The 22836-nt window shown below is 43.3% G+C and overlaps 1 protein-coding gene across 1 annotated transcript in view; it reads right to left on the bottom strand.

Moving 5' to 3' along the window:
• The window catches only part of PIGL (phosphatidylinositol glycan anchor biosynthesis class L), a gene marked incomplete at its 5' end in the record, with an annotated part of 52187 nt that overhangs the window by 26664 nt on the left and 2687 nt on the right, over nt 1-22836 (bottom strand). The window contains one exon of the mRNA XM_039720877.1: nt 22358-22457. Within this exon, the coding sequence (XP_039576811.1) occupies nt 22358-22457 (100 nt within the window). The remainder of the gene's footprint in view (nt 1-22357; nt 22458-22836) is intronic.

The following is a 22836-nucleotide window of genomic DNA, read 5'->3' as shown; positions in this document are numbered from 1 at the left end:
CCTGCCACACAAAAGGTCACACAGGCATCCTAACATGCTCAGGACCCCACAGTGGAAAAGGTACAAACCCAAGGGGAAGGAACAAAAAGTCTCTCACAGCAGCCAGCAAAATCTTTCAGAGGCAAATGACTGAAATACCACAACCTTCGTCTGCCAAATAAACCTGGTGACCCTTCAGCACAACTTTAATATTAAATCTGTTTGCTCTTGGAACGATAAATACACCACACTGTGTAGGCAAAACTGCAGTTCTGATTCTGGCCCATGTAAGTCAAACAGGACTTTGCCACTGACCCAATGGCCAGACCCTCAAAAAGCAGGACAGCCAAAAACATAATCACTCCAGCCAAAGAGATAGACCTTGGTCTATCCCACATAACAAAAACACTACAGTCAGAAACCTCAGGAGACAGCTTGTAGTCAAATCAATCCCTCCGCCACTTTAATTAATCATCTAGAAAGGGAAAGCACAGAATAGTCGCTTCATGGACATTGATTTCTCATGCCAAAACTTATGTAAATGCAGATGCAACTTCAGCAGAGCTCTCCAGAGGATGATGGCCTGATTCCAAATGCAGCTTCCCATGTTGCAATGTTCCACCTTCCCTCTACTAATTCTATCCAAAAAAGTTTCCTGACTTCTCAGCCTCCCACAAACTCCCATCTCCTGCGATCCATCCGATCTATGCAATGATATGGGAGCATTAATTCTTGCAGTCACGCTGTACCCCATAATGCTGATGTTCTGATGCCCCGGGCTCTCTAGCTGGGTGCAAATTTCAGTTCTACACCAAATCACTTCCTTTTAGAAGACAATGTAGCAGGAAGTTGAACACCTCTGTGACTCCCACAGCCTTTACCGGCATGCAAAGCTTCTGCTCCTGCGAGCGCCCCAGTAAAGGAGCTCCACCACAAGCTCCTCTCCCTCCCCCAGCAGCTATGCCTGCAACTCCATTTGCGACAGCAAAGCGGGCCTCGGCAACAATGAACAAACCGAGCAGAAGGAACGCGGGGCCCTTTGTGGCCGGGGCCGCTGCCAGCGTTATGCAATGCTCGCTATGGCAACGCCGGGCGCTCGGCAGTAACCCCGCCGCAGGCACTGAACTCTGCCCCACTGGCGAGCGCCGGGCCGCCCACTCGCCCGGCCGGGCTGTTTACACTGCTCACATGACGGCCCGGGCGAGGGAGGCTCCTGGCAGCCGCGGCAGCAGCCAGCCGCATTTCTAGGACCGGCCGGCACTGCCAAAGGCTGGCGGACGCTCGCTCCGGAGAGTTGCGGGGCCCGCCCGCAGCGCCCCGCAGAAGGGAAGGGCTCGGGGCTTGGTGCTCCCGACGTCCAGGCACTGAGCATCCAGCGAGGGACAGAGAGATCAGGAAGCTTTCTTGCATTCTTGCAAAGTGTGGAATATGTAAAAATCCCTTTGCTTGCTAAAATGTATAAATAGTAAAAAGTTCTGCTGGTTGATTTGTGGAGTTCCACCTGGCACAGCCAGGCTTGGCAGCTCTGAAATAAATAATCAATGTCTGTCTCGAGTGTGCCATTATTGGCTTGCTGCACACCGGGTAACAAATCCGATTTTTGCAGACAACAGTATATTTTTTCTTTCCTTAATGAGTGGCAGATGAGTGAGGATAATGAACTGGAGCTGGGCACACAACACTCGTCAAGAGCCGTGTGCCATGAGCTGCACGTACCTGGGTTACACGAGGTTGCACAGAGCTCCCAGAGTGGCACAGAACTGTCCTGGGCTCAGGAGCATTCACCGGGCCACAGAGGGGATTTGGAGATAGGGATGCTGTGCTCCACAGGTGCCTTGCTAAAATGGTGATTTAATCTTACAGCACAATCCCAAAGGAAAAAGCTGCAGATTCCCAACCCGCTGTGTGAGCCCTGCTACTGCTCCGCCACTTCCACAGCATTTATTTCCACACGTTACCAGATGTTCATTAACTCACACCCCTGTGAGGCTGGTATGGGGAAGTGAGCAAACAATAACCTCCACATTTTCTAATGGGAGAATTAAGAGCTCAGGTAACTCTCCCTGAGAGCCCGAGGCAGCAGAGCTGAGTCAGGGGCAGAGCCTGGAAGGAGCCCTGAGCACCCACGCACACTCCAGGAATATGTTTCACTGCCTGGGGCAAACAACAACCCAATCTTCAGCAGGCCTCTTACCCGTGCTCTGCAGAGCCTCCTGTATTCCTGGGCACTTGGACTGAGCAGAAAATACATTTACAGTTGCAAATGATCCACCATTACCACCAACATCAAAGGAGCTGCTTAAAGGTACCCCCAAAACTCGCCAGGGGCCAAAGTGTGACCTCTGCATCACCAAATTGTGCTCTGTATGACACAGCCCTAGAAGACTCCTTGTGTCAATACTCTTGGCTGCTCTTAGGAAAAAACTCATGTCTTGCCCTAAAATATTGCATTCTCCAGTGAAACCTTGCTACTCTAAGTAAGAGGTTGTGGGGATTTCTCTTCTTTGCTGTGATGACAAGTTCCTTGTCACAAGAATGGACCCTGCAGATACAGCTCTGAAAAGCAGTGCCTTGACACCAAAACTGCCTTTCTTTCACATGTTCATCCAGTTACCCCTACATCAAAACGTAAAAGTTGCATTAGAAAAAATAGAAAGGAAATTTAGGTCCGGCTAAAAATCTTAACACTCCCAAATTTCAGTTTAAACCACTCTCATTTCTGCAGGAACAGGCTGCTGCAGTTCTCTGACCCTCACTGGTGACAGCAGCTGTGGGAGTTCTCCTCCAAGCCTCAGTCTCTTGGCACCAATCCTGCAAAGTCCTCACCTCTCTCCCCCACGGGTCAAACCTCTGCCTGCAAATGTTTTTATCCTGCAATATTATACAGTGCCTTTCCCAAGGCAAATGATAAACCAGCCTTGGCAGCCTATCGTGTGGCTACTTACAAGAAGAGAAATGCTGAGTATTTGGCTTATGAGACAGAAATACAGGAAGAAAATATTTATAACAATGCTACTGTTTAAATAATGGAGACCATAATTTATTACAGATGTGACCCTTGTCCAAAATGAAGGGTTTAAATCTTGCTGATGCAATGTAATGACAAGAAGTAGAATGGACTTAATGAAGAATTCAGCCAACTTCAATTCTGAATTGCCCCCTTTTATCACCTGCCATTTTGTACCCCAAAACAGGAACAAAATTTGCTTCTTTCAAGCATTGTTTGTCAGACTTTTCAGAGCTCAGATTTAAAAACTGATTGATAGGAAAACATCCACCCTTCATCCTAAAAGAGACTGAGCACTTCTGCATTTAACAAAATTTGGTTAATTATTAACATTTAAAGATGAGAAAATGGCATGGAACTCAGACAAGATTTGTTATGCTTACAGTTACATATAAAGAATGAAGAATGTATGTGCATGGAGGGGAGGATGTGTAATGAATTATTTCAGTGCAAATGGCAATTGCAGAGAAACAGACTGCAACACTGAAATGAGAAACCCTGAAATTACTGTACAAGGAGTCTGCAGGTACAATGAGACTGAGTTAATATGTGACTGGTTAGAAGAGGGGGCATGACTTGGCATGGAACTGTAACCAAAATGTTTTCACTTAATGCTTCACTTGGCACAGGAGGATCGGGTAACAAAATATTCACCCCAAATCCCATTTCAGTTGCTAAAAAGGCATTTCAGTTCCCTGTGCTGCAGTAAAAATACTTTTTCATTTTAAGTAAAATGGATTTAAGAAGCTACAAGAGGCAAAAGATGCTCAGTGGTGTCCATCAAAGAGTTCATTTCCCTTCTTCTGATGCAATAAAACTGAAATTATAAAACACCACTCACATTTGCTAATCTAGTACACATTAGGAAAAAGGTGGATGTGCAACAAATGAAAACATTCACTTCCTATTTGCTTCATCAAGTTCTGTTTTCTCCTTTTAAAAAGCTGGTGTTGCTTCGCCTGAACAGCATTTCCTTCAGAACAAATTATCTAAAGTCTTCAAAATTGGCTTCAGTATCTCCACCAACAGCAACAGTAAAGCTCCATGAGCAAACAAGTAAAATTCATTGAATTCTTTGAGATACTGAATATCTTTTAAACCCTTTTATTCATTATATGAAAATACCTCACAGTGTTCAACCATTTGCCAGCATCACTTACCTGGTAACAGAACATCTTATTTTATTCACAGTTGGTGGGTGTTGGGCATTCTGCATTGCTGGCACTCTTTGTTGGTGGGGCTGGGCTCTCTTAAACAAAATTCCTATTTGGTAGTTGGGTTATGTTAAATGTACTCCCAACCTAGCAAGTGTCCTTTAAGGAATTGATTCTTTTTAATAGTGTGCTCTAATCTGAAGTACCACACCCACCATCTTCTAATTCAATTTTATACTGGAACTGAAAAAACTTTGTCATTTTATGTATACTGATTGAACTAGGGCCAAGGGGAATAAAACCATTAAGGCTTCACGTGAACTCAGAGAAGAAAGACTTCTTTGGTAATATAATTACAGAGCACAGAGCTCGTAAGAGGAAATGAACTACAGGGATTTATTTGATTAGACTTTTTTTTTCTTTTTCCTTCTTAATGACAGCAAGGTCTCTCCTTCCCCCACCCCTTCCAGTCTAACAGTAGATGTTAAGCAAATTCTTGGCAGGCAGGAACTGGGACTGTTACAGAGGGATGTTTCAATGGGACACTGCTATGGAAGGAGTTTTGAGCATCTCACCATTGCTGAGGAGCCTGAACCACACTCCAGCTGCATGAAGAGTTTGTACAAGGAGCTGAGGTTGTGTCTACCCCATCACCTTTCCAGCATCAGGGCAAAGCTGGAGCAGGGTTCTGTGAGCCACTCCAGGACTGTGCAAGCCTCAAGGGCAGTGACCAGTTGACTTTGTTGTCTTGGTAACGCTGTGGTTGACCTGGGTTGACCAGATCAGTGTGACTTAATCATCCTAAGAAGGAAACAACTGCAACAAGTGGAGAGCTAATTACTGTAGGTTCCCTCCCTGAATGGACTTCCTCAAGCTCGTGCCTCACGTTCACAACCTTTGGCCTGCCTTAGCATTCAAACAATTCTGATTGAGCACCTCCCTGGGACAACCAAGGCACCTGCAGCACTTAGTGCACTCTGTACATGGATCTGTATCCATTCACACCCACACTGCAGTCTCAGGGAGCAGCAAGTTATAAACTCCTATTTACACTGTGTCAATATAGAGGATTTTACTGTTAGTTACAATGTAAAGTACATGTTTTACCTACTCAGTGTGTTTAAACCCTGTTTTTTCTCTCTGTGCAGTAATGCAGCTGTGGAGATCATCTGGGAGACTAAAACAAATGATGCCCTGATAGAATCATAACAGAGCTGGAGGAAAGGCAATTTCAGCACAAATCTCAACAGCAGAACATGCTTCTGTTTAAGTCTGACCTGCTCTCCTTGCAGAAGCAGCATGACAGAGTGTTTTGCAAAAGATTTGTATTTATATGCTTGGCTGTCAGCTCTAGATGTTGCTCCTTGTCTGTATAATAACTACATGGAATGCTCAGTGGAGATGTTCTCTAAATTGAAATAAACAGAATCAATGCAGACTTAACTGCACTGTCACACCACATGAATAAAACATGCTGATGGATTTCCTTGGCCAGTGTTCAACAGGGATTTATTTGGTCATTGTTATTGCTATGCAAAGTGCATGTTAAATGGTGTGCCAGCAGTTGAAAAATGCCATTTCTGTCTAACTTTTACCTACTGCTGTTATCAGTAACTCCTAGGATTTCTCAAATAGAAAGAGCTGCATATTTATCTCTGCCACACAGTACAAGGGAAGAAAAAGAAACATTTTGAAAAATAGCTATGTACAATGGTTAACACTGGATAGGGATCTAGGGGACATACATTATATAAAAAATCACTCAACATAATTTCACAAGTTAACTTTGAATCCTCTGCATTTCTTGTATGTATTTCTCCAGCATCAAACCATCCTTTTTTCATGCTGCCTGATGAACTGCTGCAGTTCACTGACCCCTGGACCTTCACTTGGTTTTGCAGTTTGTGTATCCTTTAGAAGGTCTCACAAAACAACAGCCAGACCCCTAAACGTGGTCACTTCCTTCATCATCCAAGCAGACCAAGGTTGTTTCAGTTCACTGCAAGGCACTGAAGCATGTACAGGTCTCATCTGATTACAGAGAGCCTGTAATGCCCCGAGGCCACTGAGACTGTCAACACAGCTGTCCCTGTGTGCTGAGACAAATGTCCTGCTGGGCAATCCCTGAGTCAAAATGGAAACACAACTTCTGACATGGATTAGGGCTAAGGACAAGGACTGGAAAGGGGCCAGGAAGGAAGGGAAGTTTATTAGGTTTTACTAAAGGAGATTCTGTTGAGCTGGTAGGAAGTACCTTGACCCTGGTGCTGTTCTGCAAGTCCGAGTATTCTGAGGTATTTCACTTCTCTGCTCACCTGTTGCTAACTTAACATAAAAATGAACATTTTATGAGCATGTCTCAGACACACAAGACCACGCAGAATGTGTATAAAGCTCACAAAGAATGGAGGTGCAGAGATCTGTACTCTAATGGCATAACTAGCTCTTGTGAGAAAAGCAGTCTTGCTGCATTGGCACTGAGCAGCTCCCACCCTCATCCATCCCATCCTCATCCATCCCACCCCTTCCTCCATCCCACACCCTCATCCATCCCACACCTTCATCCACCCCATCCTCATCCATCCCACACCTTCATCCATCCCACACCTTCATCCATCCCACACCCTCATCCATCCCACACCTCCATCCACTCCATCCTCATCCATCCCACCCCTTCCTCCATCCCACATCCTCATCCATCCCACACCTTCATTCACCCCATCCTCATCCATCCCACACCTTCATTCACCCCATCCTCATCCATCCCACACCTTCCTCCATCCCACACCTTCATCCATCCCACATCTTCATCCATCCCACGCCTTCATCCATCCCACACCTTCATCCCACCCCTTCCTCCATCCCACATCCTCATCCATCCCACACCTTCATCCATCCCACATCTTCATCCATCCCACACCTTCATCCATCCCACACCTTCATCCATCCCATCCTCATCCATCCCACACCTTCATCCATCCCACACCTTCATCCATCCCACCTCTTCATCCATCCCACATCCTCATCCATCCCACACCTTCATCCATCCCACCTCATCCTCATCCATCCCACCCCTTCCTCCATCCCACACCTTCATCCATCCCACACCTTCATCCATCCCACACCTTCATCCATCCCACACCTTCATCCATCCCACACCTTCATCCATCCCACCTCTACATCCATCCCACCTCTTCATCCTCCCCACACCTTCATCCATCCCACACCTTCATCCATCCCACATCTTCATCCTCCCCACACTCTCACCCATCCCACCCTCACCCATCCCAGACTCATCCACCCCACACCTTCATCCACCCCACATCTTCATCCATCTCATATCTTCATCCTCCTCACACCTTTACCCATCCCACCCTCACCCATCCCATACCCTCAGGAAAATCCTGGCAGAGCTGCAGTCAAAGGCAGAAATTCTGTTTCCTGACACAAACTCTGCAGCAGAAGCAAGCTGGAGCAATCCAATCCCTGAAACCACTGAACAACCTCCTGAATGTACATCCTGAGGGTTAAACATCCCCAGATAAATCACAATTACTGTTCATGCAGATCACCTTAAGACCAAATGAGTCTGGGCAACAGTGTTTAAACATTAAATTCTGCAGGTTTATTTTTCTAATACCTCTTCATATTCTTTTTAATTAATTTTCTGGTCATCTGTGGCTTAGAAAATGATTGATCCATTAGGCATCTGCTCCCACATCTGGGCTTTCTTTAAACAAAGTCACAAAAACGATGAATCTTCTCCTACATAAGACTTTATTGCTTCCTATGTTCATGCTTTTGGTGTTTTAATCACAACTAGAGGCTCACACACTCCCATCTCAGCAAGTACAGTATGCTGGATAAGCCAAAAAGCCATTTTCAGTTGAAGGCTTGCCCAGACATCTAATATTTAATCATAAAAGTCTGAGATTTTCTTTTGCTCTGAGCTACTGATAAAAAAATTACTTCATGGAACATGTGAAATGGGAAAAAAATTTATTAAAAAAGGGAAAACAGGGCTGTAAAACAGGACTCAAAACAGGACTCAAAGAATTGGCAGGAGCATTCCCAGCCTTGGGTCCTTGAACTGGAGCTGCCAGTTCAGCTGCTCCAAGGGCCAGGGAGGGTTGGTGACACCACAACAGTGACAATGCCACACAGAAAATTCAAACCAGGCTGTGGTGAGGGCCAAGCCAGCAAAATTCCTGCCCACCAGGACAGGTGGGTGTCAACCCATTCACTAAATAAGTGATTTAGTTCTTTCTAAAACAACTCTCTCTCTAAGGATAAAATTTAATTTCTCCAGTTTGTTGTATTAATAGGGATGGAGTGATGCATTTCTCCTCACTAAATTAACTTTTAGTCATGGTTTGTGCAATTTTGAGTTGAGATGGAAGCTGGAGCTCCAAATCATAACAGTATTTTATAATTGTTTCCAAACAACTGGGTAAATTATATCAGAATTTCTAGAAATAATGGAAAAGCTTATCAAAACACAGTACTAAAAACTAACACATGCAGTAAACAAAGATAATATTAACTGTAGTTAAGGAGATAAAGCAGTTGGTTTTGGATCACACATGCTGTTGAGGCATCTAAAAAATTAGTAGAACAGACTTTCACATCTATTTTTATTCACAGACCACAAGACGAAAAAGGATTTCCTCCTTCAGTTTTGAATGAGCTTCTCAACTCTGAATTACTGAGTGTCTGATAAGACAACTCAAAAGGAGTCTCTCACTCTAAAATAGTCTAGTGCTAAGAGAGAGGACTCCATCCATTCTGTGGTTTTATTTTCTCTTAAACAGTGGCAGGAAAAAGCACAGTGCCTGCCTATTAAATTTCATGTAAGTTATCCTGTTAAGAATAGATGAACCTTAGTTCTTAGTGCAATGGTCATAAATGCACATTAAACCACAATGTTTTATTTTAAACCATTTAATTTAACATAATAAAATATTAATAATTGCAATAAATTTTGATCCATGCTACTCCAGTGGCTTTTGGTTTTACAGGGCAAAATCAGGCTTGTCAGCTAAGTAATTCTTGTTACTGATTGCAGTTATTATCAGTGTCAGAGGCTTTTAAAGCCAGCAGGACCACTGTGGTCATTATTCTCCTACAAAATGTGTGTAACAGCTCAACAGGCCCCACCCACCAAATCTCTTCCTGGTGTTGTCCTCCTGCATGACCATCAAGTCATCTCATGGATAAAGCAAACAGCTCAAGCACTTTAAACATCCATTATTAGGCCTGTTTTCCACTTCTTTCATCATTCTGGTGGCAGTTTTCCAAGTATTTTACACCAAGATATTGAAGTAGCACAAGAGAATCTCAAACAAGACCTGAAGAAGCAATAACAGCTCCTTGCTGCTGTCTGATACTCAAAAACTGGAAATAAACCTGCACAGGTGAGGTGACAGTGCAGCATTCCCTGGCTTCAAACAAAGGACTCCTGGCTCTCATCTGCACACTCAGGTTGCTGAATTCACTGCCTCCAGCACACGAGTGTGTGACCATCCTGTGGCAGCACCCCTCCAACCCATTCCTCTGCTCACAGGCACAGGGAGAAGAGGAAAGAGCACCAAGGTGCAGCCTCAGCAAACTGGGCTGCTCCTGCTGCTGCTGGTTTAATGGTAAAGAACTGAGAGCCCTGTGCCTGTCCCCAGCTCCTGCTGAGAGGGCAAAAAGAGCCTCTGGTCACCTCCTTCCCACGAGTGAGCTGAGCAGGGGGACTCGGTGAGTTCAGTGTTTGCCCTTGAACTGGTGTGGGCTGCATTTGGCACTCTGCTTTTAGATCAATACATAACCCAGGAGTAATCTTATCTGGCAGGAACAGGGGGGTTGGGGGGAGGAACACAGCCCCAGAGGTGAGGAGAGCAACTCTTCTAAATGTTAATGGGTTAAGAATAGAAAGGTCAAATGCCTGCCTTATCAGAAGGCCCCATGTGCAAACAGGCACCAAGCTCAGCAGTCAGAGCACCAGCTGGGGATAAATGTCAGAAGTTAGTTACTGTAGCTGTAAACACCAAATCAGGATGGTGCAACTGGGAAACCTCCCAAGACACTTCTGGTTTATACAGATCACTGGGAAAGTCCAACTGCCAAGTCTGGCTGGAAATTACTTCAGTCTTAGAGCTGCTGTGGAAGCAGAGAGCACCTGTGAGCTGTGTGCTGGCCCCACAGTGAGCCACTGCAGGAGGGGTGTTGAGTGTGCCCTGTGTCCAACATCCTGGGCTGGCTCCTGATTGCTCCTGCCAGAACTCACACACTCTCCTGGAATAAGGAGAATGAGGATGGAGACAGAAAGTCCTTCCTCACCTCCCTGAGGGTACAGAGGGCACTAAGCAGAAGCTGCATGAGGATCCTGAGCACAACATGTAATGGATTGGGGTGGAATAAGAGATGAGGCAGCACAGGAAAAATATATCTCCCTTAAATATTAATACATTTTTAGCCCAGTTCTAATTAATCTTCTTGTTGGCATGCAAGGAAGGAGGCCAGAAGTTGTATTACAGTGGGCAGTAATCTTCTTGCAGATACAAGCAATCAGCTTGCAGGAATGGTCACGAGCACAAACACATCCTGGTGTGAGGGTTACTGTGAGGAGCCTTTGCCAGTCACCAGCATCCAGCCTGGCACCTTTTGCTTGCAATAAGTTGTCAATAAAATTAACCAGCTGATTCCATTCTCTGCAAAGATTGGCAGTGAGCAGCCATGTTAAAGAATGCTGCTGTTCAATCTCTCCTGGTACAGGAGAAAGTTACCTGAGTTTGGAAAACAGATACAGGATACCTGGCACAGCTCCCTGCTTTCTGCAGAACAAAGAGCACCATTCTTGTCACCCTGCTCCCAGCTGTAAACAGCTATCAGAGGAGAGGGTTAACTGCCACGTAAAACACAGAGAAGGAATAGTAACTACAAATCCAGCAAGGCTAAATATATTTTATCCCACAAAAGGGATAAACAAGATCTGTGCTCATAGCTCAGAGATCGTGTTCTAACCATTGAATAGTTACTTTAATTGGTAAAGATAGGGTTACATTTAAAAACAAAAAAGGAATGTACCCATTTGGAGGCATTGCTTTCTGAAAGATGATTTTTTGATGTTTGTACCACAAAGTGACACTCTGCAGTCAACTGGCCGTGCCTCCAGCCCCAGCCATAGGGGAGAACATCATAACCTACTTAAATCTGCAGGCTGCAGCCTCTGTGCAGCAGGGCTCCCCAACAGGCACAAACAGCTCGTTCCCTCCACCAGCATTACTCGGCATCTGTTCATCCCCCACTCTCCTGGCAGCATCTGCTCCTTTGCTGACACACATGAGCTGCTCCTCTGCATTACCACCCTCGTTTGCAGGCTGGGAACTCGAGTTCATCCATTTGAAAGAGCACAAATATTCAGCAGCACACGTTTCACACACATGGCATCACTGAGCTCTATTAACAGTTCTGTTCAACCCTGAAGCTACTGGATTTTCAGTGACAGCTCCAGCATGTTAACGACTTGGGATGTTTTTCTCACATAGGGAAGAAAAAGCTTTTATAAAAATACAAGTTTTTACCTTTTCTATTCACAGCAAGAATGACCAAACTTATTTATCCTGTGAGTCACATCCTGAAGGCTTCACATGGCTGACAGCCTCAAGAGATATAATATACATTCTGGAGAGCCACTGCAGGGGAGAGAGAGGCTTTTCATCTCTCATTTCTTGAGCTGAGAGCTCAATTGAACTTAGTTCAATTTAGGAATAGGAAACACAGCCCAAGTCTTCCAGCAGCACGACATTTCCCAAGTTGCTGCAAATTTGAATGAAATAATTTGCCAACTCTGAATGAAGCTGTGGAGATTCTGCCACAACTCCTCTGTTTCATTATGCAGGAGGCAATTTTGAGAATGCTGCCTCAGCTCTGCTGTTTATTGTGTGGACGTGTCTGCCTGCTACAAGTCCTGTCACTGCCTCTCATTCTGACACACGCTGGCATTTTCTTGGCTCTCAGTCACAGCAGGGGAAGAGCACAAGGGTATTGCAGAAACACTCCTTTCTTCATCCCCCTTTAACATGTTCACATTTTAAAGATGATTCTCTGAGCACATTTCTTACAGCTGAAACTGTTTCATAAGATTCAAAATTGGACAATAAAAATGCAAAGCACACCACAGCATGAAATGCAATCCAGGAGAGACCATATGCAATTTTCTGACCTGTGTTATTTCTATGCTGTCATCATTCTGAGGCATTTGATATGCTGCTCTTTGGTTTAAACCCAAGAATGGCATCTGAATTTTTACCATAATAAACTTCCTCAACAGACTTTGCATTCTCATTATTCTACCCATGCAAGCCACAAGGATTTTTTTCCTCCTTAAATGTCCAATCTGCAGGCAATGGTTGTGAAACTCCATTATTTCCAGGAACTGCTGGCAAACCTACTGCTGTCTGCTCTTCTCAGCATTGCCTGTATTTTCCTTGTTCAGCCTTAAAAGCCAAACTCGGTTTGCAAAAATGTCTGGGTTTCTTGATGCCAGAACTGAATAAAGAGTAGAACAGGACAGAATTAGATGGTTGTATTATGTTGAAAAGCCATTAACTCACATGAAAGTCTGTAAAACAACAAGAGCATAAAACTGGAAATAGATGCTCAGTCTTAAATTCTATTACTCAGAAATTTTCCTAGGCATTACCAATCTTTTTGGTAATGTCTTTTTAAGATCCACCTTAAATCTTTTTAAGCTCCACCCTCATCTGATCCTTACAATCAAAATAATGTGGAATATTTTTTAAAGTTGTAACTACTTGGATTCTCATCATTCAGTAAAGTGACAATAATCTGTAAAGAAAGGCAGCCTGAATTGTCCAATATAGGTGATGTCTGCCACAAATTGGTCTTCAACAGGCAGAGGTAAAGAACAGACAGGTATTCTCAGTTACCTGGGAAGAGAATACACAAGAGGAGATACAGCCAAGAATGCTGGGAGACGTGACAAAGATTCTGGATTATGCAAATCTTTCATCAGTCATGATGATCCAAAAGCTACAATGGAAAACTCCCCACCTAAGGGTTATCTGCAGGACCACACAGTGATCTCAGCCACACACAGCAGGATCTTCACAGAAAGCAAGGGAATTACTCCAAATTTACTGGAAGGACCAAGATCAGAATCTGACCAGATCCAAACAAAAACCAAACAATGCCACAGGCAGTAAGAACAATCAGCAGTCCATGGGGTGTGAGAGCAATGGAAACTTCTGTGATGCACTTCAGTGACTGAAAATATTCCAGTGCTATTGTTCTTCCTCTCCAAAACATCTTGGAGCTCCTCCTGTGTTCCCGAGCACTCCTGACAGACAGCTCTGAAAAGATAACTGAGAGACTGACAGTGGCCTGAGCTTCCTCAGCTGAGTTTCCCTTTCACTCCATTTGGGAAAGCTGCAATGCATGGAGCAGTGGCTGGGGCTGAGTCCTGACCATCCACGACGCCAGCCCAGTTCATTCCTAAATGCAAACCACATTGGGCTGTTGAGCACGATAATAAAAACCTGCTGACCTAGTTTCCTGCAGAACAAAATCCTCTGTCTCCCCTCCTCCTGTGCCAAACCTAAATCAGATCTCGAAATTAACCCTTTGACTAGCAAGGAAAACTCTAATAATGATCCTCAACACTCATGCAGCATCTCACACCATGAGAATAGCATGGAAACAGCAACTGCTCATGCCCACAGCTCTCCACAAAGGGGAGGTTACTGCAGGATGAAAGTAAGACCCAGAGAAGGTCAGAGATCTTAGCAGACTTCAGCAGAGAACCTATTCTCTTCCTTCCAAAGGATTTTGAAGCTCTGTGCCCCAACAGTTTTCTTTGTAACATTTCTTCTATGCAGATATGAAACCTTTGTTCATGATGTGGCCAAAAAACAACAGCACAGCTCAGCTTTTTTAAAAACTGCACCAAACCACTCAAGAAAGGACCATTGTTCTTCCCAAATTTTGCAATGTCAACTTGCAAGTCCTTTTCTGGAAGATGAGAGCTGATTGTGCCTGCTCCAAGTGTCTGGCAAAAGTGCTCCCTTGTAATGGCTTCACTTCCTCAGTGATGCAATGTTTCATTTGAAGGGATGCCTGGGGGAGCTTCAGAATGCACCCAGAATGCAAAAATAACAGGGCATGTCACAACAAACTCAGCCAAGAATACACAAATGGGAATTCTTTGGCTGTAGGATGCTTCCAAAGGCAGCTCTGGATGCTGCTGCTGCTGCAGAGCAGAACCCACTGCAGTCAGGTAGGAGCAGCTGGGGAGCCTCAGATTCCAGACTGCTGAGAGCACCTTTGCTGGCTCACACTGACACTGTCAGCTGGAGGAGTTTTCAGTCATGTGTCAAAAGCGTTTTATTAACACAAGAGTGGAGATTAACAACTGCTATAGAGCTTGACAAATGAGTATTTTACAACGAGGTGACCAAGATGCAACTTGCAAGTGCAATTGCTGACTGCAGGTAGAGCTTTCAGTTGCTGTAAGAAAGACCCTGCACTGAATAATTTAATCACTTGTTGCTCCTGTATGAACTGAGAGAGCTTTGCCTACATCCAGACAGCACCCAGGACCTGGAATGTCTCCAGAGTTTCCTACAACAGCATTTGAAGAAAGAAGGAAACAGGAAAATGACAATGACAAAGCATGTCAGCAATGCCACTTCACCTGAGAAGAGGTTCCTGTCTCTGCCACTTTGTCACTCTCTGCAGGGAAGCTGTTAAGTCATACAGAATGAAGACAGCACTTAATACACTGTACCCTCCAGGGAGTTTGAAGTGAAGAACAAAAATCCTGGATTAGGGAACACTGCAAAGGTTGTTGTAACTGTATCTGTTCTCTGGATGCTGCATCTTCTCAGGTGAACTCCACAAAAACTTCTGCTCCACCTTGGAAATGAGGAAGACAAAAGTCTGAGTTCCCACAGACTTATTGCTAACACTGGTCAGGGTTAGAAACATGATGATGGAAAAAGAGCGTCTTATTCATCATATCTGCTCCCTGAGGGCTTAGGAGTTGTACATGCTTTTTTTATTGACACAAACAAGCTTTAACTTCTATTGTCTTGCAGAGGAAGAGAAGGCTGAACTCAGTTCTGGCTCACACATCATCTGCAATTCCAGCCAAATCCCAGCCACACAACTTTTATTACTGGGAGGATGTCAGAGGCAAAAGACACAGCTGGAGACTCAGAGCCCAGACTGAGCTTTGCTGTGCTGGCAGGGAGACAAACCAGTTTGTGATCTGTATGTAAACAGAGCCAATCTGAACTGGAAGGTCATTAAGAGAAAACACATTTTACACAACACCCATTGTGCAGTTCCCTTTCCAACTTTCCCCATACTAATTTTTTTTTTTAATAGGACTTTGTCTTCTCTTGTTGACTGTTTCAGTGACAATTCCTGGGCATGCTGAAGCCAATGGCCAACCCCCACTGGAACTGATGGAAGTGAAATTCTTTACACTGGATCCCAAGGAGGAGTTTGCCCAAGAGAGACTGCAAATCCCCTCCTCTGCTTTCCAATACAGTAATTACCTGCAGAAAATGCAACTCCATTGCAGATGCAAAGGATGATGTTTCCAAAGCATGTCACAGCCTCAGATCTCACAGATTTACTTTAACTCAGGTACTTACATTTTCTATTGTAGCTACAATTAAAAGAAGATTATGAGAATCCACAAAGAAACCACACAGTTCTTGTGATCAAGGCATTAGTGTCTGATCCACTATTGTGAGAAGGCTTTTAAGAGCATTCCCAGCTGAAATAGCAATATATTTTCCTTGAGTAAGCTTGGAGGAATGCAGATTCAAAAGCTTAGGCAGAATCCATGCTAGATTTTTTCTGTTTGTTCTTCCTTTTTAAATTGCTGTGATTATTTGATATAATTGTTACCCTTTAAGGGTAAGAGTTAAGCATTTCTCTGAAAAAAAGACCTGTGTCTGCCTATAATTAACAGCTGCAGGTTCAAAGGAAGGACTAACAGAGATGTTGCTGGGCTATAAAAGCAGAGAACCTCCAGAAGCAAAAGGAAAGTGCCTGTCATTCTCCATTAGTTCCTCAGGGTCAGTGCTGGCAAAACACACTGAATTGTTCCATGTGTAACCAGCAAAATAAAGAGGTTGTTGTAGTTTGCTGTGCTTAAAAGGGGACTCCTGGGTATAACTGTTGAAAATAGCTTTAATCTAAAGACTGTATCTTTCTATAGCTTCCTGGAAGCATGAAGAAAGTCCACTCAAAATGTTTTAACAGGAAATCAGCAAACTCAAAGACACTTCCTTCTGCTTGGACACAAGTGTTCTAGTGACAGAATGGCTCCCAGCCAGGAAATCTGTGTTCCCAGGAGACAGCAAAGCTGGGACAAGAACCATCTGCAAATCCAGGATGGCTCCTTGGAGCTTTCTTTGCTCTGAAGATGATGCCTGTCTTTAATGTATGTGGAGGACTTTGAAAAATCATTCATGAAAGAATAGTAAAAGGCAGCTCTGAATGAACTAAGCATGAACAAAAGAAAAAAAACACCCTTGTAATGGATTTTCCTGTTCTCCTGCACATCCCCATCTTCAGCCCCAGACTCCTGAAATGCAGCCATTATGCACAGCTTTATTTCTTTTCTTACCATAAGCTCAGCAATGCTGATGGTTTTTCAGTCAAATCAAACTTTCATCAGCTTCAGGAGATGGCTGGGATCCCTCTTCTCATCTTTCATGTTTTGAGATCAGTATTTCATAGTTTTTATTCTGCTAAAATCATCTTGAGAATTAAAAGTATAAATTTCAATGCGGAGTATTTTGATTTGATTTCCATAAACCATTTTATCCTCTAGCTGTACTGCTTCATTTCCCCCTGCATTTCTTCTGAGCCCTTGGCCTCTCTGGCCAGGCTGTTCCCCTCAATCAATCCCTGCTGTGGCTTCCCTGATGTGCTGGGACAGGTCCCTGGTGACATCTGAGGGAGAATCCTCGAGTGTTTCCAAAGGTTCCACTGCTCACTGCCCTGCTGAGGCAATCCAGGGCCCTGAAAGGATCTTTCTCCCCTTCCCCCTTGGTGGACAGCAAGGAAGTTCCTTTTGCTGGAAAGCTGAGGAAGGACTTGGTTCATGGCAGCCCCAGGGGGGAAAAAGGGGCAATTTCCTTATTGACAAAAATATCTGACTCAGGACAAAATAGCCAAACCTAACTTAGTGCAATACAAGGCTTTGTTTCAGAAAGCAGCTTTCCTGGAGGGCTGGAGACAGCTCAACCCCCAGAAGAATTTCCTCTTAAATTGTTGCATAGAGCAACACTTATAAAAGCAGATGCCTGAAGGCAGATTTTGATATAATCCTTTTTATAAAGTGTTCTGAGGTCCTAAAATGCCAGCAGGAACTGCCACGTAGGAAAGCACTTTGAAAAAATTATCTATTTAGAAATGTAAATAAAAATAGGTGGCCAAATCTTTTATTGTCTTCTCAGAAAGAAAACAATTTACATTTCCACAATTACACTAAACAGAAATGAAATTTGGCTACAGATTGATAAATATCAAGATCCCCACCTGATTGACAAAGTGCCCTCTTGTCATGATGAAGCTTGTTAGTGTTCAGGATGATTTTGAGTGTTTTTGGCTGATTCAAAGGAGGTAGTCTGATTTCCCTGCAATACACACTGAGCATGTGATCAATTTACATGTCAGATTTCTGGTCCCACAGATGTCGTTCTTAATTACAGAAAATTCTGAATAAAAAAAAGGCCTTTACAGCATTGCTGGGATAAGAAAGATTAAGAAAATCCCATCACTCACTCCTGAAATATGCAGCACTTCCAGAATAAAGCATGGCAGTCATTTTAATCAGCATACAGATCAGCTTTTTAGAATTAGCAATAAAATAAAATGTCAAACTATGACACCACGGGGAACTTAGGAAGACAAAATGTAACTCATTACCACAATTACTGCAGCAGAATTAAAACTATTAACTACTGATCCCAAAATATGAAACAGAACAGGAAAGAAGGAATATTGGGGAATAATATCACCTTTGTGATAGGAACACATAATAAGATGAACATTTTTTAGGATCCCACAGCTCTGTGCACCCAGCACCCACATTCCCATCAATAAACCCAAGGACAGCAAACCCAAACTGGATCAATGGGATGGACTTAATGACTGTGCTTCTAAATTCTAATAGAAAGGCTCAGATTTCCAGTGATATATTTTGTTCTCTGAAGGGCCTGAGTGTTTTTTGTGATCACCACAACCAGTCACACACATTATTTACTTAAGGATATATTTTTCCCATGACCTTACAGACTCATTTCTCTGTCATGGAGAGGTCATGGAAGGAAGTTTGTTAGAAGTTAAATATGAGGAAGTGCAATAAAGGCTATTTATCTTATAGAAGGAAAAAATGAGTCCAACAGCACAGAATTATTACATAAAAAATGTTAAAAAAAAAAGATTTTGAGCCTCTCTGCAGCCTCACAAAAATAGCCCGTGATAGTACATGGGCAGATGTCCTCTCTGCTGTGCAGAGTCTGATCTGAGCCCTTCTGGACTTCAGTGAAATAATAATAATAAAAAAGCAAAGGGAGTGCAATTTCCATGGAAACTTGGAAAGAGATGTAACATTGTTTGCCGTAAGCGTCCGACTGTGAGTGGAAAATTTTCCAGTTTACACAGATCTCAGCTATTATTTTCTTTGCAGTGCAAACTTGGGCCAAATATTTTCTGTCATATTAAAGATGCTAATAGTCAGTTTTACTTTCTGTCCAGAACAACTGTGCACAAAAGCTTCAGCATCCACAGTAAAACATCTGATATTTATCTTTCCATGAACCCAAAACACACATTAGAAAAAAAAAGAATAATTTGGGCTTTCTTTTATCTGCTTCTCTTCAGAAAGAGAAGGCAGCTCAGAAATCATCTCCTCTTTATGTGCAATGTTTCAGACTAATAGACAGCCAGAGCATTGGCAGATGTGCCCACTGTAAATGGGAGCTTAACTCACAGGAAAATTTGCTGTTGAAGCACATAAGATGATAAAAATATACCAAAAGCACAGAATTTACATTAAAATTTACATAATTAATGAAGTGACTTTTATCTTACATGAGTTTCAGAACTCACTCCCTTGCTACTCCTCCCTTACCCAGCAGCAGGAATAATTGTCACAGTCCAGAAATTAACTTTGAACAACACAAGCCCAAGTTCTGAGCTGGGCTGCTCCAAGTTAAGCCTTGTGTGGGAATGGTAACAAAAGTTTGTGAAACTTTAGTGCCCTAAATGCAGCTGGTTGGTGTAGTGTGGGAGCTGTGATAATGACTTGGCAGCTCAGGGAACACCTCTGCAGATCTGGTGCCTGACCTGTACTGGGTCCAGAGCTCAAATCTAAATTAGTCTGGAACATGTGTGCATGCCCAGACATTCCTGCCCTTCCCACTCCTGGACATGTCCCACAGAGCAGAGAACTGCTCTGCAGGAAATGTGTGGTGATCTCAGATCTCTAGGGCTGAAATCTGGGTACAGTTTGGGGCCATATTTGTGCAGATTTGAGTTGTCTTTAAGTGAGATAACAAACACAATGGCAACATCAAACACAGCTCCTGGAGGATCCAGGCAGAGCAGTTGTGTGATAGAGACTGAACTGGTCCTGCTGGGAATCCTGGGTATCCTTGAGAGAGGCATTGTTTGAGGCAAGGCACTGCTTAAGGAGGATTTGGTGTTTAGCACAGATTTCACCATAGGCTGACTGAAGCTTTCTCCTCACAAGTTCACACACAGTCCCAAATGTCATGTTGATTTTATACCTGCCTGCCCAGTGAGATGACAGAGCAAGTCAATCACCTGGCCTTGAAAATCTATTTCCCCTTTTACATCTTGCAAATTCTACTCACTCACTTGTAGATCACACAAAGAGGAAGCAGCATGACTCAGCTCCACACTACAATGGCTGGAGCAGATCCAGACCTTGCAATCCTTTGGGCTTTCCTTACCAAAACACAAAGCTGCAGCTTGGCTAATGTAAAGCATGCAGTGTTTGTGTAAGCAATGGGAGATGGGCAGCAGGCCAGCAGCTCTCCAGAGCAATGTGCTCCTTCTTTACAATGATGGCAAATCATCTTCTGAAGAGTTCAGCAAGGAACAAAAGAGCCAAAGGGCTCTGATCTTAAAATGCTAAGGAGAAACAGCCTCCTGGGCTGTATTCTGTAGTATGAATTTACATTGAAATCTAGTCGTAAATAATGCATTACTTTAGCAAGTTCCACATAATGCCATACCAGCAAATATTTTTGTATATCCTGTAAATTACCTAAGTCTTAAGAGATACAGGAAAACTGTTTACCTTAGTGAATCCAAGAACTTGGAGAAAGTTTCAAGAACCCTGAATCCTAGTGTTTTGTCTAAACCACTGGAAAACAGTATCTAAAAATCAGCTACACTAGAAATTCATTGTGGTCTAGAAATTAATCCTGATCCTCTACCAGTTTGCTAACACCTGATCCACAGATGTGTTTCATAAAGAGCACCCACGTGGTGAGTTATGGCACAGTAAATAATGCACTGTAAACACACTTCACTGTGTAAACAAGCTTGGAGCAAAATTCATCAAGAACTTCACTTCATTTACTCCCTGAATGCACAACAAAGTTGAGGGGTTTGATGGTTATCTCACAGCAATCTAAGTGCAGAGATAAAGACTCCAAATCTAAACCTGTTTCTTGGAGCAATGATGGACATGCCAGCCCAGCTCTGGGCAATGGGATGGCTCTGTCATTTCAGGCACTGCCTTCACAGGGGGAGCACAGATCAGGACACAAATGTGTGCAATAATAATGAAGTAAGAAAGAGGCATCAGCCAAGAGATTTCTCTGAAAAGATCCTCACCTTCCAAAGACTGACTTAGAACAAGCAGCTCCCTGGCTGTGTGTGTGGGGTGACTGAGCAGCATCAGAGCTTGCATCACTCACCAGCAACCTCACACTGCTTTAGAGGACAAAAGGCCAAGTGGCTTCAGGGCTTTAATGTCAAAGATGGTTCATTGAGCAGACTTTATGCTTAGCAAAGCTGAGCAGCTTTTTCCTTATTCCTCCCCAGAATGTTTTGGGCATTGTCATATGCTTGTACTACAGAACTTGCAGTTACCCAAAGCCAGCTCATGAGAAGTGAACGGAAACATCTCTTTTCATTCCAAAGGAAAAACAACTTTTATGCTGTTTTCCTCAGCAAGCTGAAAACTTGGAGAGAAACCTCGAGCTAAAAAAAGCAAAGAACTCAAAAAGATTCATATTCTGGACTGTGGTTTCTGCTGTCTTAGCTCAAGGGAAAATATGGTCATGGGAAAAGGGCCTGCCTGGAGCCAGAGTTTTTTCAGCTTTGACTGTTCTAGCTGGAGTGGCTTTAAATCAATATGTTGCTATTATTTCTTCATAAACAGAAATATTCTTTATGGGCTGCATGATAGCTGTTTACAAGTGAAACAACCACTTGTATCGTGTTTCCTAGCAATCAGTGTCTCATTCAGATCTTATACACAGACAGTGATTGGGCAATTTGAGAGGTTTTTACAACATTAGTTCCAAGTTTCACTGATTCAAAGTGTTAAATCACCCTCCCAGAGGAGAGTTCCTGCACAGAGAAGTGTCAGCTTTGCCACTCTCTGCAGCTACACACAGCTGAAACAACACCACACCTTAGAAAAACAGATCTTGCACGGCTTAATTTTGAAGAATCTTACTGTCCTGTTATTGTGGACTGTCTTTAGTACTGCAGTTCACTTTTGTCTTTAGCCAGGACTAAAGCAGATTGTAAATATAACAGAATTCCACACTAACCCTGCAAAGACCACCTACAGACAAACCTGCCCCAGGCAATCCAGAGAATTTCTGTCTGTCTACAGTTGTTATACAACAAAATGTGCTCATGCTGCCCAGACACACGGTGCCAGATCCCAGCAAGTGTGGTAATCATTATTCTAAATGCTGTCTGAACAGAGCTTCACCTAGGAATTGTGATCCCCATAATGCAAAAGAATTGTCTTCTGCATTAATTAGATTTATGAGAAGAATTAACAAAAATATCTGATATTGTCTCTCTTGAGATTCCTCAAGGCTTTTTAGAACAACACAGTCAGCTCTCCTGAATGTTAAAGTGAACTTCAACCCCCTTTAAAACAGGAATTCTACTGGAAAGGAAAAACAGTTACCTGTGATCAATGACTGTGACATCAGAAGCAGGAATGCCCAGGACACAACAACTCTGTTCCAGCTCTTTCTTACGAATTTCTCCTTGATTGTAATAATTTCCTGAAAAAAGCAAACACAGCAACACCATCTAGCTCAGTTTAGGTTCAGATCAAGGGGTCCAAACAGTTCAGCATCTTCTTCCTTGTTCCACTGACAGAGAAATTAAGGCAGAACTGATATGGCAAGACTGCAAAAACTTAAGAGAGGAAAAAGAAGAGAGAAAACCTAATCAAGATAAAGGCAGCTGGGAAAAGTAACAGAGATCAACAACTAAGAGGGAAATGGGATTCATCATCTTAAAACATTGGCTTCTTCTTCTCTGAATTATTTTCTTCTCATCTTGCCTGACATTCCCTTATTTCTTTCTTGGCATCAGCCTGCAAAGTCCCTGCCAGAGCTGTGATGCCCCTTACAGAACGTTGCTCTATGCAGGGCAATA

Source organism: Passer montanus, unplaced genomic scaffold (assembly GCF_014805655.1).
Source record: "Passer montanus isolate IOZ18808 unplaced genomic scaffold, ASM1480565v1 scaffold44, whole genome shotgun sequence".
In the NCBI taxonomy this organism is placed as follows: Eukaryota; Metazoa; Chordata; class Aves; order Passeriformes; family Passeridae; genus Passer; species Passer montanus.
This window is presented reverse-complemented; position numbering and strand designations above follow the sequence as displayed.